Here is a 15,492-nt window from a genome sequence, read left to right as displayed (position 1 = left end):
GTCGATGTAAGGGGACCCGCGGTGTGTGTAGAGAAACCTGTCGATGTAAGGGGCCCCGCGGTGTGTGTAGAAACCTGTCGATGTAAGGGGCCCCGCGGTGTGTGTAGAGAAACCTGTCGATGTAAGGGGACCCGCGGTGTGTGTAGAGAAACCTGTCGATGTAAGGGGCCCCGCGGTGTGTGTAGAGAAACCTGTCGATGTAAGGGGACCCGCGGTGTGTGTAGAGAAACCTGTCGATGTAAGGGGCCCCGCGGTGTGTGTAGAGAAACCTGTCGATGTAAGGGGCCCCGCGGTGTGTGTAGAGAAACCTGTCGATGTAAGGGGCCCCGCGGTGTGTGTAGAAACCTGTCGATGTAAGGGGCCCCGCGGTGTGTGTAGAAACCTGTCGATGTAAGGGGCCCCGCGGTGTGTGTAGAGAAACCTGTCGATGTAAGGGGCCCCGCGGTGTGTGTAGAGAAACCTGTCGATGTAAGAGGACCCGCGGTGTGTGTAGAAACCTGTCGATGTAAGGGGACCCGCGGTGTGTGTAGAAACCTGTCGATGTAAGGGGACCCGCGGTGTGTGTAGAGAAACCTGTCGATGTAAGGGGACCCGCGGTGTGTGTAGAGAAACCTGTCGATGTAAGGGGCCCCGCGGTGTGTGTAGAGAAACCTGTTGATGTAAGGGGCCCCGCGGTGTGTGTAGAGAAACCTGTCGATGTAAGGGGACCCGCGGTGTGTGTAGAGAAACCTGTCGATGTAAGGGGCCCCGCGGTGTGTGTAGAAACCTGTCGATGTAAGGGGCCCCGCGGTGTGTGTAGAGAAACCTGTCGATGTAAGGGGACCCGCGGTGTGTGTAGAGAAACCTGTCGATGTAAGGGGCCCCGCGGTGTGTGTAGAAACCTGTCGATGTAAGGGGCCCCGCGGTGTGTGTAGAGAAATCTGTCGATGTAAGGGGACCCGCGGTGTGTGTAGAAACCTGTCGATGTAAGGGGACCCGCGGTGTGTGTAGAAACCTGTCGATGTAAGGGGACCCGCGGTGTGTGTAGAGAAACCTGTCGATGTAAGGGGCCCCGCGGTGTGTGTAGAGAAACCTGTCGATGTAAGGGGACCCGCGGTGTGTGTAGAGAAACCTGTCGATGTAAGGGGACCCGCGGTGTGTGTAGAGAAACCTGTCGATGTAAGGGGCCCCGCAGTGTGTGTAGAGAAACCTGTCGATGTAAGGGGCCCCGCGGTGTGTGTAGAGAAACCTGTCGATGTAAGGGGCCCCGCAGTGTATGTAGAGAAACCTGTCGATGTAAGGGGCCCCGCAGTGTGTGTAGAGAAACCTGTCGATGTAAGGGGCCCCGCGGTGTGTGTAGAGAAACCTGTCGATGTAAGGGGCCCCGCGGTGTGTGTAGAGAAACCTGTCGATGTAAGGGGCCCCGCGGTGTGTGTAGAAACCTGTCGATGTAAGGGGACCCGCGGTGTGTGTAGAAACCTGTCGATGTAAGGGGACCCGCGGTGTGTGTAGAGAAACCTGTCGATGTAAGGGGACCCGCGGTGTGTGTAGAGAAACCTGTCGATGTAAGGGGCCCCGCGGTGTGTGTAGAGAAACCTGTCGATGTAAGGGGCCCCGCGGTGTGTGTAGAGAAACCTGTCGATGTAAGGGGCCCCGCAGTGTGTGTAGAGAAACCTGTCGATGTAAGGGGCCCCGCGGTGTGTGTAGAGAAACCTGTCGATGTAAGGGGCCCCGCGGTGTGTGTAGAGAAACCTGTCGATGTAAGGGGCCCCGCGGTGTGTGTAGAGAAACCTGTCGATGTAAGGGGCCCCGCGGTGTGTGTAGAGAAACCTGTCGATGTAAGGGGCCCCGCGGTGTGTGTAGAGAAACCTGTCGATGTAAGGGGACTCGCGGTGTGTAGAGAAACCTGTCGATGTAAGGGGCCCCGCGGCGTGTGTAGAGAAACCTGTCGATGTAAGGGGCCCCGCGGTGTGTGTAGAGAAACCTGTCGATGTAAGGGGACCCGCGGTGTGTGTAGAGAAACCTGTCGATGTAAGGGGACCCGCGGTGTGTGTAGAGAAACCTGTCGATGTAAGGGGCCCCGCGGTGTGTGTAGAAACCTGTCGATGTAAGGGGCCCCGCGGTGTGTGTAGAAACCTGTCGATGTAAGGGGCCCCGCGGTGTGTGTAGAAACCTGTCGATGTAAGGGGCCCCGCGGTGTGTGTAGAGAAACCTGTCGATGTAAGGGGGCCCCGCGGTGTGTGTAGAGAAACCTGTCGATGTAAGGGGCCCCGCGGTGTGTGTAGAGAAACCTGTCGATGTAAGAGGACCCGCGGTGTGTGTAGAAACCTGTCGATGTAAGGGGACCCGCGGTGTGTGTAGAAACCTGTCGATGTAAGGGGACCCGCGGTGTGTGTAGAGAAACCTGTCGATGTAAGGGGACCCGCGGTGTGTGTAGAGAAACCTGTCGATGTAAGGGGCCCCGCGGTGTGTGTAGAGAAACCTGTCGATGTAAGAGGACCCGCGGTGTGTGTAGAAACCTGTCGATGTAAGGGGACCCGCGGTGTGTGTAGAAACCTGTCGATGTAAGGGGACCCGCGGTGTGTGTAGAGAAACCTGTCGATGTAAGGGGACCCGCGGTGTGTGTAGAGAAACCTGTCGATGTAAGGGGCCCCGCGGTGTGTGTAGAGAAACCTGTCGATGTAAGGGGCCCCGCGGTGTGTGTAGAGAAACCTGTCGATGTAAGGGGACCCGCGGTGTGTGTAGAGAAACCTGTCGATGTAAGGGGCCCCGCGGTGTGTGTAGAAACCTGTCGATGTAAGGGGCCCCGCGGTGTGTGTAGAAACCTGTCGATGTAAGGGGCCCCGCGGTGTGTGTAGAGAAACCTGTCGATGTAAGGGGACCCGCGGTGTGTGTAGAGAAACCTGTCGATGTAAGGGGCCCCGCGGTGTGTAGAGAAACCTGTCGATGTAAGGGGCCCCGCGGTGTGTGTAGAAACCTGTCGATGTAAGGGGCCCCGCGGTGTGTGTAGAGAAACCTGTCGATGTAAGGGGACCCGCGGTGTGTGTAGAGAAACCTGTCGATGTAAGGGGCCCCGCGGTGTGTGTAGAAACCTGTCGATGTAAGGGGCCCCGCGGTGTGTGTAGAAACCTGTCGATGTAAGGGGCCCCGCGGTGTGTGTAGAGAAATCTGTCGATGTAAGGGGACCCGCGGTGTGTGTAGAAACCTGTCGATGTAAGGGGACCCGCGGTGTGTGTAGAAACCTGTCGATGTAAGGGGACCCGCGGTGTGTGTAGAGAAACCTGTCGATGTAAGGGGCCCCGCGGTGTGTGTAGAAACCTGTCGATGTAAGGGGACCCGCGGTGTGTGTAGAAACCTGTCGATGTAAGGGGACCCGCGGTGTGTGTAGAGAAACCTGTCGATGTAAGGGGCCCCGCGGGGTGTGTAGAGAAACCTGTCGATGTAAGGGGCCCCGCAGTGTGTGTAGAGAAACCTGTCGATGTAAGGGGCCCCGCAGTGTGTGTAGAGAAACCTGTCGATGTAAGGGGCCCCGCGGTGTGTGTAGAGAAACCTGTCGATGTAAGGGGCCCCGCGGTGTGTGTAGAGAAACCTGTCGATGTAAGGGGCCCCGCGGTGTGTGTAGAGAAACCTGTCGATGTAAGGGGACCCGCGGTGTGTGTAGAGAAACCTGTCGATGTAAGGGGCCCCGCGGTGTGTGTAGAGAAACCTGTCGATGTAAGGGGCCCCGCGGTGTGTGTAGAGAAACCTGTCAATGTAAGGGGCCCCGCGGTGTGTGTAGAAACCTGTCGATGTAAGGGGCCCCGCGGTGTGTGTAGAAACCTGTCGATGTAAGGGGACCCGCGGTGTGTGTAGAGAAACCTGTCGATGTAAGGGGCCCCGCGGTGTGTGTAGAGAAACCTGTCGATGTAAGGGGCCCCGCGGTGTGTGTAGAAACCTGTCGATGTAAGGGGCCCCGCGGTGTGTGTAGAAACCTGTCGATGTAAGGGGACTCGCGGTGTGTAGAGAAACCTGTCGATGTAAGGGGCCCCGCGGTGTGTGTAGAAACCTGTCGATGTAAGGGGCCCCGCGGTGTGTGTAGAAACCTGTCGATGTAAGGGGCCCCGCGGTGTGTGTAGAAACCTGTCGATGTAAGGGGCCCCGCGGTGTGTGTAGAAACCTGTCGATGTAAGGGGCCCCGCGGTGTGTGTAGAGAAACCTGTCGATGTAAGGGGACCCGCGGTGTGTGTAGAGAAACCTGTCGATGTAAGGGGCCCCGCGGTGTGTGTAGAGAAACCTGTCGATGTAAGGGGCCCCGCGGTGTGTGTAGAAACCTGTCGATGTAAGGGGACCCGCGGTGTGTGTAGAAACCTGTCGATGTAAGGGGACCCGCGGTGTGTGTAGAGAAACCTGTCGATGTAAGGGGCCCCGCGGTGTGTGTAGAGAAACCTGTCGATGTAAGGGGCCCCGCGGTGTGTGTAGAAACCTGTCGATGTAAGGGGACCCGCGGTGTGTGTAGAAACCTGTCGATGTAAGGGGACCCGCGGTGTGTGTAGAGAAACCTGTCGATGTAAGGGGACCCGCGGTGTGTGTAGAAACCTGTCGATGTAAGGGGACCCGCAGTGTGTGTAGAGAAACCTGTCGATGTAAGGGGACCCGCGGTGTGTGTAGAAACCTGTCGATGTAAGGGGACCCGCGGTGTGTGTAGAGAAACCTGTCGATGTAAGGGGACCCGCGGTGTGTGTAGAGAAACCTGTCGATGTAAGGGGCCCCGCGGTGTGTGTAGAGAAACCTGTCGATGTAAGGGGCCCCGCGGTGTGTGTAGAGAAACCTGTCGATGTAAGGGGCCCCGCAGTGTGTGTAGAGAAACCTGTCGATGTAAGGGGCCCCGCGGTGTGTGTAGAGAAACCTGTCGATGTAAGGGGCCCCGCGGTGTGTGTAGAGAAACCTGTCGATGTAAGGGGCCCCGCGGTGTGTGTAGAGAAACCTGTCGATGTAAGGGGCCCCGCGGTGTGTGTAGAGAAACCTGTCGATGTAAGGGGCCCCGCGGTGTGTGTAGAGAAACCTGTCGATGTAAGGGGACCCGCGGTGTGTGTAGAGAAACCTGTCGATGTAAGGGGCCCCGCGGTGTGTGTAGAGAAACCTGTCGATGTAAGGGGCCCCGCGGTGTGTGTAGAGAAACCTGTCAATGTAAGGGGCCCCGCGGTGTGTGTAGAAACCTGTCGATGTAAGGGGCCCCGCGGTGTGTGTAGAAACCTGTCGATGTAAGGGGCCCCGCGGTGTGTGTAGAAACCTGTCGATGTAAGGGGCCCCGCGGTGTGTGTAGAGAAACCTGTCGATGTAAGGGGACTCGCGGTGTGTAGAGAAACCTGTCGATGTAAGGGGCCCCGCGGTGTGTGTAGAGAAACCTGTCGATGTAAGGGGACCCGCGGTGTGTGTAGAGAAACCTGTCGATGTAAGGGGCCCCGCGGTGTGTGTAGAGAAACCTGTCGATGTAAGGGGACTCGCGGTGTGTAGAGAAACCTGTCGATGTAAGGGGCCCCGCGGTGTGTGTAGAGAAACCTGTCGATGTAAGGGGCCCCGCGGCGTGTGTAGAGAAACCTGTCGATGTAAGGGGCCCCACGGTGTGTGTAGAGAAACCTGTCGATGTAAGGGGCCCCGCGGTGTGTGTAGAAACCTGTCGATGTAAGGGGCCCCGCGGTGTGTGTAGAAACCTGTCGATGTAAGGGGCCCCGCGGCGTGTGTAGAGAAACCTGTCGATGTAAGGGGCCCCACGGTGTGTGTAGAGAAACCTGTCGATGTAAGGGGACCCGCGGTGTGTGTAGAGAAACCTGTCGATGTAAGGGGCCCCGCGGTGTGTGTAGAGAAACCTGTCGATTTAAGGGGCCTCGCGGTGTGTGTAGAGAAACCTGTCGATGTAAGGGGCCCCGCGGTGTGTGTAGAGAAACCTGTCGATGTAAGGGGCCCCGCAGTGTGTGTAGAGAAACCTGTCGATGTAAGGGGCCCCGCGGTGTGTGTAGAGAAACCTGTCGATGTAAGGGGACCCGCGGTGTGTGTAGAGAAACCTGTCGATGTAAGGGGACCCGCGGTGTGTGTAGAGAAACCTGTCGATGTAAGGGGCCCCGCGGTGTGTGTAGAGAAACCTGTCGATGTAAGGGGCCTCGCGGTGTGTGTAGAGAAACCTGTCGATGTAAGGGGCCCCGCAGTGTGTGTAGAGAAACCTGTCGATGTAAGGGGCCCCGCGGTGTGTGTAGAGAAACCTGTCGATGTAAGGGGCCCCGCAGTGTGTGTAGAGAAACCTGTCGATGTAAGGGGCCCCACGGTGTGTGTAGAAACCTGTCGATGTAAGGGGACCCGCGGTGTGTGTAGAAACCTGTCGATGTAAGGGGACCCGCGGTGTGTGTAGAAACCTGTCGATGTAAGGGGCCCCGCGGTGTGTGTAGAGAAACCTGTCGATGTAAGGGGCCCCGCGGTGTGTGTAGAGAAACCTGTCGATGTAAGGGGCCCCGCGGTGTGTGTAGAGAAACCTGTCGATGTAAGGGGCCCCGCGGTGTGTGTAGAAACCTGTCGATGTAAGGGGCCCCACGGTGTGTGTAGAAACCTGTCGATGTAAGGGGACCCGCGGTGTGTGTAGAAACCTGTCGATGTAAGGGGACCCGCGGTGTGTGTAGAGAAACCTGTCGATGTAAGGGGCCCCACGGTGTGTGTAGAAACCTGTCGATGTAAGGGGACCCGCGGTGTGTGTAGAGAAACCTGTCGATGTAAGGGGACCCGCGGTGTGTGTAGAAACCTGTCGATGTAAGGGGACCCGCGGTGTGTGTAGAGAAACCTGTCGATGTAAGGGGCCCCGCGGTGTGTGTAGAGAAACCTGTCGATGTAAGGGGACCCGCGGTGTGTGTAGAAACCTGTCGATGTAAGGGGACCCGCGGTGTGTGTAGAGAAACCTGTCGATGTAAGGGGCCCCACGGTGTGTGTAGAAACCTGTCGATGTAAGGGGACCCGCGGTGTGTGTAGAGAAACCTGTCGATGTAAGGGGCCTCGCGGTGTGTGTAGAGAAACCTGTCGATGTAAGGGGACCCGCGGTGTGTGTAGAGAAACCTGTCGATGTAAGGGGACCCGCGGTGTGTGTAGAGAAACCTGTCGATGTAAGGGGCCCCGCGGTGTGTGTAGAGAAACCTGTCGATGTAAGGGGCCCCGCGGTGTGTGTAGAGAAACCTGTCGATGTAAGGGGCCCCGCGGTGTGTGTAGAGAAACCTGTCGATGTAAGGGGCCCCGCGGTGTGTGTAGAGAAACCTGTCGATGTAAGGGGACCCGCGGTGTGTGTAGAGAAACCTGTCGATGTAAGGGGCCCCGCGGTGTGTGTAGAGAAACCTGTCGATGTAAGGGGCCCCGCGGTGTGTGTAGAGAAACCTGTCGATGTAAGGGGCCCCGCGGTGTGTGTAGAGAAACCTGTCGATGTAAGGGGCCCCGCGGTGTGTGTAGAGAAACCTGTCGATGTAAGGGGCCCCGCGGTGTGTGTAGAGAAACCTGTCGATGTAAGGGGCCCCGCGGTGTGTGTAGAGAAACCTGTCGATGTAAGGGGCCCCGCGGTGTGTGTAGAGAAACCTGTCGATGTAAGGGGCCCCGCGGTGTGTGTAGAGAAACCTGTCGATGTAAGGGGCCCCGCGGTGTGTGTAGAGAAACCTGTCGATGTAAGGGGACCCGCGGTGTGTGTAGAGAAACCTGTCGATGTAAGGGGCCCCGCGGTGTGTGTAGAGAAACCTGTCGATGTAAGGGGCCCCGCGGTGTGTGTAGAGAAATGCCTCATTCTAGGGTAATAAAAACATAAAGGTTCATTATGTAAGGTCTTTATACACCACTGAAAACATAGTTATGAATATGATATTGCAGTTCTGTCAACAGATCCTCCTAAATATTACACACTGCACCTTTAACTTACACTGTTATTAATTTCTTTCTTTTTTATGATACACAGTTTTTATTTTCTCTTTCAGATTAACAAAACGGTACATTCATTCTCCAAACAAGCGTCACATCAAACCCTCTCCTATAGTAGATTGCTAGAATACATCTGCAGAAACAAAACAAGAAAATAAATAAATCAAATTAAAGAAAAAAGTGCAAACAAAGAATGCTATGAAGTAACATTATGACAGAGTTATTCACCAAATACGTCAAAGAAACTCGTATACGGCGTCTCCCCACCAGGTCTGTTATTCATTTCTGAATTACAGGGTTCCTACACACTTCCCCTTTCACAATTTCATACTTTTCTAGAATTAAATTTCAAAAGCTCTCGGTTTTTCAGACCACATTTAACATAATAGTTTCATTCATCATTATATTTGGTGTGAAGTACAGTCATCTGTGACTGTTTCCATCTTGAAGTGATAACATGTACGTTTATATTTTAGAAAACCGAATAGGGACAATATTCTGGAAAGCACAAATATGTGACCATACTCATCCAGACCTGGACATTACTCAAATATCCCGACTCACACTTCTCCACAGTGCATATGATCCCTGTGAACTGATGAACTGCATGTCAAGTTGTCTGTTTTGTTAAAGCTACGAGCAATGATTTGCGAGCATCACTTTTAATTAGATTAAAATTATAAATCACTATGTAGCTTTTCTTTTCTCCCAAAGCAAAAGTGTGTGAACTTATTATAGCGGTCACAGTCCCGTCTCATCAAATGTCCAGATGTTGTAGCATTTTAACACAGCCATGACTACATCGACACGAATCGCCTTCTTAATAAGCATACATCATATTTGCACATTAGCAGTAAGCAGACTGACTCAACTAAACAAAGATGAGAAATAAACACGAGCTGAAGCTGAGAGCGGGCGCGCGCCTGAAGGAACTTTCTGCGCTCGTGCGCGGCTGGTCTTACCGTTACCGTGCGCGCGGCCCGGTGGAGTGACGCTCTTGGCGACATCATCATCATCATCAGACGCGTCCCGCGCCTCCGCCGCTCTCCGGGCGGCCGTCGAGCTCTTGCTGGTTTTCGCAGGCATGATTCACGGCACCTGAAGAAGAAGAAGAAGAAAACCACCGTTGAACACCGGCTCAAGCGCGCGGACGAGAGCGCGTGCCCGTCTTTGTCCACACTTCTCAGCTCTCGGGTAAAACAGTAACACAGTAACATGATCTGAGATGACAATACACGACCTCACTCTGTGTGTGTGTGTGTGTGTGTGTGTGTGTGTGTGTGTGTGTGTGTGTGTGTGTGTGTGTGTGTGTGTGTGTCAACACCACAGCCCAGGCAAGCGAGCCGCCTTCACACACTAGTGTCGTGTTTGTGAGGTGCCCCTGATGCGCGCACACGCATGACAACACTGAGCACGTCGCGCGCGCTGACAGCTCTCACTGCGCTAAACTTGCTCCTCGAGATACACTAACTGTGTGCGGAAAACAGCTGGACGTGCCTTTATATATCGAGTGAGATTAAATGTGTGTGTTAGGCACACTCTGGTGGATAATGAGTTCGCTGTCTGCAGTCAAACTCGTGCTGCTTTCCGAACATAACGTTACACACCAATAACAAGAGCAATGCATCGTGTATTCTCCAAGTAACGTTAACTTACTCAAAATAAAATAAGAGATACGAACGGTGCAATAAGAAGGACTAACGTTAACTGTTAATCACTTAATGTTAAAGCTTAACAAGAATATGCTGCAACCGAGAAGCCAGTCTTGTAAGATCGAGTAAAACTATATACACATTTATGAACCCAAAACGTGACTGTTGATCATCCAGTGTGTTGATGAGAGCAGATAAATGCGTGTGTGCGACATGACGCTTCATTTGACGCTCCGCATTAAAGTCACCGTTTAACGTTAACGTTACTTTACCTCTGTCCGGTCCGGCTGATGTCCCTCGCCCGTCGAGTTTAGTCCGAGTTGAGTTCCTCTGAAACGGATTCGCATGTACTGAGAGTAAACCGAGGGAAGTCTGCGCTCGGTCGCTGCCCTGACTGCTGAAATCTCACTCGTAAATGGCGCGTAAACTCAGAGTGACGAACCCGAGTCCGTTGTGACCCGCGCAGTGCTTCATGGGAACACCGCGCGTCACGTGACCGGGCAGTTGTTTGTTTGTTTTAGCGACAACAAGCACACTGAGCATGTACAAAAGTCGAATAAATGTCAATTTATTTAAAATCAGTATAATTTAAGTTTGAAAAGAAAAAAAGAGGCCGTAGTGTTAAAGACAATTAAATAAATACACACATTTTTTTCTAATCAATAAATAATTTAGCAAATCTTACATGAATACATGAAATGTGTCCCCCAATTGAGAATAAAAAACAGAATGATTAATAAAATACAAATACTATGCACCGCTACGTCTCGTGAGAAGTGAGGCAGTAGGTTTGAAGTAGTTAAGTCTCGCGAGATGTGGGGCAGCGTTGTTTTAGTTTTAACGCATGTTCACTTCCTAGTATAATGCAAGGAAAAACAACCTGTAACATAACAAAAAGAAGACGATTGGGAGATGATGTATACGACTAGTGTTTACTCAGAAGTGTGATCCCTCAATATAGACAGCCTCAATATCATCTAATGTTTTTAAAGCTGTTTTATTCAGAAGTAGCTCGTTAGCACGGCAGTGGAGAACGCGTTTCCGTGGCAACGGCGCCTTCAGTCAGGTAAACAAACACGTTTCATCACCGCTACTCTCCTCAAGATAGATGTCACATTTGAGTGGATTTTCATCGTTTCTTCTTATAAACAGGGAACTTTATCGCATTTAAAGCACCAGAGACACGCTGAAGGATGCGGTTGAAAACATCTCTGCTGAAGGAACCCAAACATATCCTTTACATTTACTGTTCACATGATGTAATAATGCATAATGTAAAGAATCTGTCTAACGTTAGAGTTTACACTGATTTCCTCTGATTAGCTGCTAACTACATCTCTTATTTTCGCTGTGATGAAGATGTTTGGAACAAACACTGTACGTCTTGGTCATTATAATATGTTTCAGTTTTGGTTCTATCATGAATTTATTAAGGGTCTCCTGGAAATGTGGTCAAAATATACATACAACAACTTAAAGTTTAGTGCTATAAACATGCTTTGTGACCCGTCCTCTATAGTCTAAAGAATTCCCTAATTCCCTAAACTGAACAGATGTAACGTTAGGTGACCTGCAGCAGTGGTCGAAGATTCAGTCAAAAGCTTGTGGAAGATGGACATCAAAAGTGCCTTAATTGAAGTAAAAATGCAGCCAAACGTTGTTGTATGTGTGTATATTTTTCACCCAGCCGATTTGGTCACCTTTCCAGAAGATCCTCAATAACTTACATCAACGGTTTGTAAACTTTTGAAGTTTTGATCATAACTGGTTATATACAGTAACAACTTTAAAACGCGCACACTGCGTTCCATACATATAAATAAACCTAAACACTTAATCCCAAGGTAGAAGAACTGAAAACAAATGAGGTGTTCGTTTGAGTGCTACTTGTTTTTATAGTGCACAACTGAAATCCCGAGAGCTGGTTGTGATCGTGGCAGACGAGACGACAGCATGATAACCAAGCTTCAGTATCACAACACAATAAACTCTGCCGAACTACATTTGAAACAATTGTTAAAAAATTGTTAATACCAAAAAGAGAAGTTATTCTCTCTTAGGCCATATTCTGCCCTTTTCCGAAGTCTTGCTGTAGTTCTCAGGCTCGACTAGAACAGGTTCTCCTGCTTGAATGTTGATTATTCTCATATTCTCCAGTGTTGCGGCTCCTCTCTTCCCAGTCTGTCAGTAACACTCTGTTCACTTCCTGTCTCTATGAAGCCCCTCCTTCTGAAACGCACACTGTGCTCTGATTGGTCAGCTGGAGCAGTGTGTTGTGATTGGTCGATTGGCACGATTTGCCCTTACCATAACCACCAGTTTAACACTACTAACTAACTCAACCAGGCCCCGCCCCTTTATTCAGCGTATGAATTATTATAATGAGAAATATTGTGACGTGTTTGTTGCCGGAAGAATCTCAAGACTACGATGGAGGCGTTTCAGGAGTTCAGAAACACTGATATAGAGAAGAACTGGAGCTTTTTTAGGCTCAGACAGCAACATTACACACTAGAGCCCTATTCGGACGGGATTAGCAATGTGATGTACCGCACGGGATAAGATATCTCAGTAAAACCAGCAGAAGTGGGAGAGTAACTCGATTTACTCCCCGCCGTCACCTTCCTGATATCATGTGCGCAAACACATATAACCTATATTTATATATGAAACAGTTATGTCCGGTCGAACGAGTTATTCATTAACTTCTGAGTGTGTTCTGTTGGTAATAGGCACTAAGCTAACGCTACAAGAAGTGTGGTCCTCTAACAAGTGCTTCCGGTCTTCTCTTTGCTCTGAGTGGTGTGTGGAAAATGCTTCATCAAGCGCTCCATACTTGAAAACCGCGGTGAACTAGTTTTAAACAGGAGATGATGGAGTATGTATGCACATATACAGCGGGTCTATTCGCACAGGAGTAGTATTACCTGAGGGCATTTTTCTAGACCTTTTTAGAGAAGGAGAAAGCCGCTGTAATCTTTACTGACACACACTTCTAATGCTCACTGAGTTGCACATTCAGACCGGACTAAAATCACTGAGAAGCTCCGGTAATGAACTTTACCCCTCCTCTCCGTGTTAGTCCTGTCTGAACAGTGCTTTAGAGAGAAGATGAACATGGAGAGAGCAGAATCTTTAGCACTCTGGTGTGCTTTCCGGTGGCATCTTTGCCCAGAAACACGATTGATTGCTGAGGCTGCTGGGGTGTGTTGAGTGTACAGGACAGTGTGTGAGGCCTTAACAGCGGCGCACACAGAGAGCTGGTGAGCGCTGTAGGATGGACCTCGGCGGACGAGCTGTACTCCTGCAGCGACGACCACCAGATCCTCCGCTGGAACCTGCTCTCCAACGACACCAGTGTGCTCGTCAAGCTGCAGGACCACATCTATCCCATCGACCTGCACTGGTTCCCCAAGAGCCTGAGCGGGAAGAAGCCGGCCGTGGCCGAGATCTTCGCCCTCACCAGCACTGACGGTAAACCCTCTGCTATGACCGCCTCCTCACGTCTGACATGTGCAGGTTTAAAGGGGACATATCACACAAATCTGACTTTACCCGTGTTTATGTGCTATAAACGTGTCCGCGGTGCATCTGTCAATCCAGACAACATGTCAAGTAAAACCCAGTACCTTTGTTCTGTAAGCCTTTCTCTGCAAGCATGTCAAAAAATAAGCAGATCAGATTTCACTCCTCTTCTGACGTAGGAAGAGGATCTTATTATAATATTACCGCCCCTTAATCTGCACGTTTACACCCATGGTGCCGACAATTGGTTTCGCAAGCGACAGCACTGACCAGTTCTAACACGATGGCAAAAGATCCAGCAGATCATGAAACTGTTCTGTCGTCGAGCACTGAACACTATTGACCAATAGCTGTCTTATAAACACCTCAGGAACTGGGGACACTTGTGTAAAAGTTCAACGGGTCAGTGACTAATAAGGGTTGTCAAGATGAGAAATTTGAAAATCTTGTAAAAACTTGTCTTAAAGGGCACCTATTATGACATTTAAAATGTTCCTAATGTTGTTTAGGGAGTCCCCAACAACAGTTTTACGTGCATGCAATGACAAAAAACACTTTTGTTGTCGTATAATATGCATTTATTTTTACCTGATTTGCTCACCGACTCCCAAATGATTCGTTCAACGACTCGTTTTTCCAAACCCCTCCTTTGCGTGACGCTAATCTGCGTTGATTGGTCAGATGACCCAGCAGTGTTTACAGAGATAATACTTATTGTTTAACACGGAGTTCAATGATGCTTTTATCAATTAAATCGTGTTATAATAATGATTATAGTCCACTGCTTTGTAGTTTGTAGTAAAAAACTAAAAATAAGATGAAGAATTTAATGTTACGTTAGTGAGCATAGCCCAGAGTTCATATTGTAAAAGCACAATCAGTCTTTGTTTGCGTTAGCCCGATGCATAAACATAACGTTTTTACAAAAAAAAAAAAAAAAAAATGCAGTTACGTTACTACGAGGTATTATTCTATTCTTTAAGATAACTCCGAAAACAACGACAAACACTTCACATATATCAATACAATTGTCATTGAAGACCTAGAAGCTAAACGGTGCTTACACAACAAACAAAATAATCATTAAGCATGCTACATAAAACATAAAAGCAACAATTATTAATAACACTTACAGGTTGTGATACGGAGGAGGAAGCTGATGCAAATACACTTGGAACTGAACCTTCCTTCAATATCAGCCGGCTCGCGAATCCAAGTTTGATTGCATTTAAGTTGGTAAAGCAATCGTCTTCAAAATGGCGCGAGCAAAGCACAAGGCTCGGACTATACTTCTGTGGTATAGATGAATTGTAGCCACTTAGTCTTCAAATGCTCCTCCTTGGGCAGATGAAAAAAGTTTGCTTTTGAGTCGCACTTCAGAACACAGCGTCTCGTCGCCATGATGTTTCCCTGCTGGCCTTGGAGCGCAATAAGTGGGCGTATCGTATTCAAATAACTTGACAAGTTGACGTCATCTAGTCAGAGAAAAAGCTTCGGTCTTCTAACGATTCATAAAAATGACTCAAGAGTCGACTCTCACTTTTGAAAGACAATAACTTTATATACGGTGCACTTTCATATTTCAAACTTTGCAGGATGTTTTTGTTCACTTAGATCTATGTTACACACTACATGAAAGGTACATTTCAAAATTCCATAATAGGTGCCCTTTAAAGGCATGCATCAGGTATGTACATAGTGTGTTTATGTTGATTTTATGTAATTAAAAATGACATTTGCACCATTCTATACAAAAGTTAAGACTAAATGTACTTGAATGTGTCAAATGGTGTAACTGCCAAAGAATGATAAATATTAAATATTTTATCCACCTAGATGGCATGTAAGTGTGTAGGCTACTCATAGAAATAAATACTTTATTTTAATATATCACACAAAATTAGATTTCATTAGTTATCTCTAAATGTGAATTTGAATGTGTTTTTGCTATATTTGGCAGGACATGCTGAAAATGATGTCAAATTTGTTAAAAAATGTATGTTATTACACTAAACTGGATTGTTAAATTTTTATTCCAAATTAATTTTCCTGTATATAATTATATTTTTATTAAAAATACTGGTTACGCCAATTGACACAAAGCAGTTACACCACCTGACCATGTTGCTTCTAGAGACCGTCAACAAGTTAGCTGAGATTCTGGATGAGTGAGATTAGTGTGTTCTGTTATTGCCGGAGTTTCTGACGCGTGTGTAAAGGCTCCGCCCTCTTCTGAACGGAGGCGGAGCAGCAGCTCATTTGCATTTAAAGGGACACACACAAAAATGTGTTTTTGCTCACACCCAAAAAGGGGCAAATTTGACCAGCTATAATAAATGATGGGGGGTATTTTGAGCTGAGATTTCACAGGCACATTCTGGGAACACCATAGATATTACATGTTGTGAAAAGGGGCATAATT

At 49.4% G+C, this 15,492-nt stretch overlaps 2 protein-coding genes across 3 annotated transcripts in view; one reads left to right on the top strand and one right to left on the bottom strand.

Annotated features, from left to right (window-relative positions):
• smc4 (structural maintenance of chromosomes 4) overlaps positions 1 to 8,991 on the bottom strand; it is a 55,199-nt gene extending 46,208 nt beyond the window's left edge. Inside the window, exon 1 of the mRNA XM_079609008.1 lies at positions 8,856 to 8,991. Within this exon, the coding sequence (XP_079465134.1) occupies positions 8,856 to 8,979 (124 nt within the window). The 5' untranslated portion in view covers positions 8,980 to 8,991. The remainder of the gene's footprint in view (positions 1 to 8,855) is intronic.
• Positions 8,884 to 15,492, top strand: part of ift80 (intraflagellar transport 80 homolog (Chlamydomonas)) — a 39,116-nt gene continuing 32,507 nt past the window's right edge. Inside the window, exons 1-4 of one of the 2 annotated variants that reach the window (XM_079609010.1) lie at positions 8,884 to 9,087; positions 10,538 to 10,611; positions 10,698 to 10,775; positions 12,798 to 13,019. In XM_079609010.1, the coding sequence (XP_079465136.1) occupies positions 10,739 to 10,775; positions 12,798 to 13,019 (259 nt within the window). In that variant the 5' untranslated portion in view covers positions 8,884 to 9,087; positions 10,538 to 10,611; positions 10,698 to 10,738. Of the gene's footprint in view, positions 9,088 to 10,355; positions 10,612 to 10,697; positions 10,777 to 12,797; positions 13,020 to 15,492 lie in introns of those variants that run through there. The other variant, XM_079609009.1, reaches the window with a different exon arrangement.

Source organism: Phoxinus phoxinus, assembly GCF_949152265.1.
Source record: "Phoxinus phoxinus genome assembly, chromosome: 4".
Lineage (NCBI taxonomy): Eukaryota > Metazoa > Chordata > Actinopteri > Cypriniformes > Leuciscidae > Phoxinus > Phoxinus phoxinus.
The sequence above is the reverse complement of the archived record's forward strand: the minus strand, read 5'-3'. Positions and strand labels throughout refer to the sequence as shown.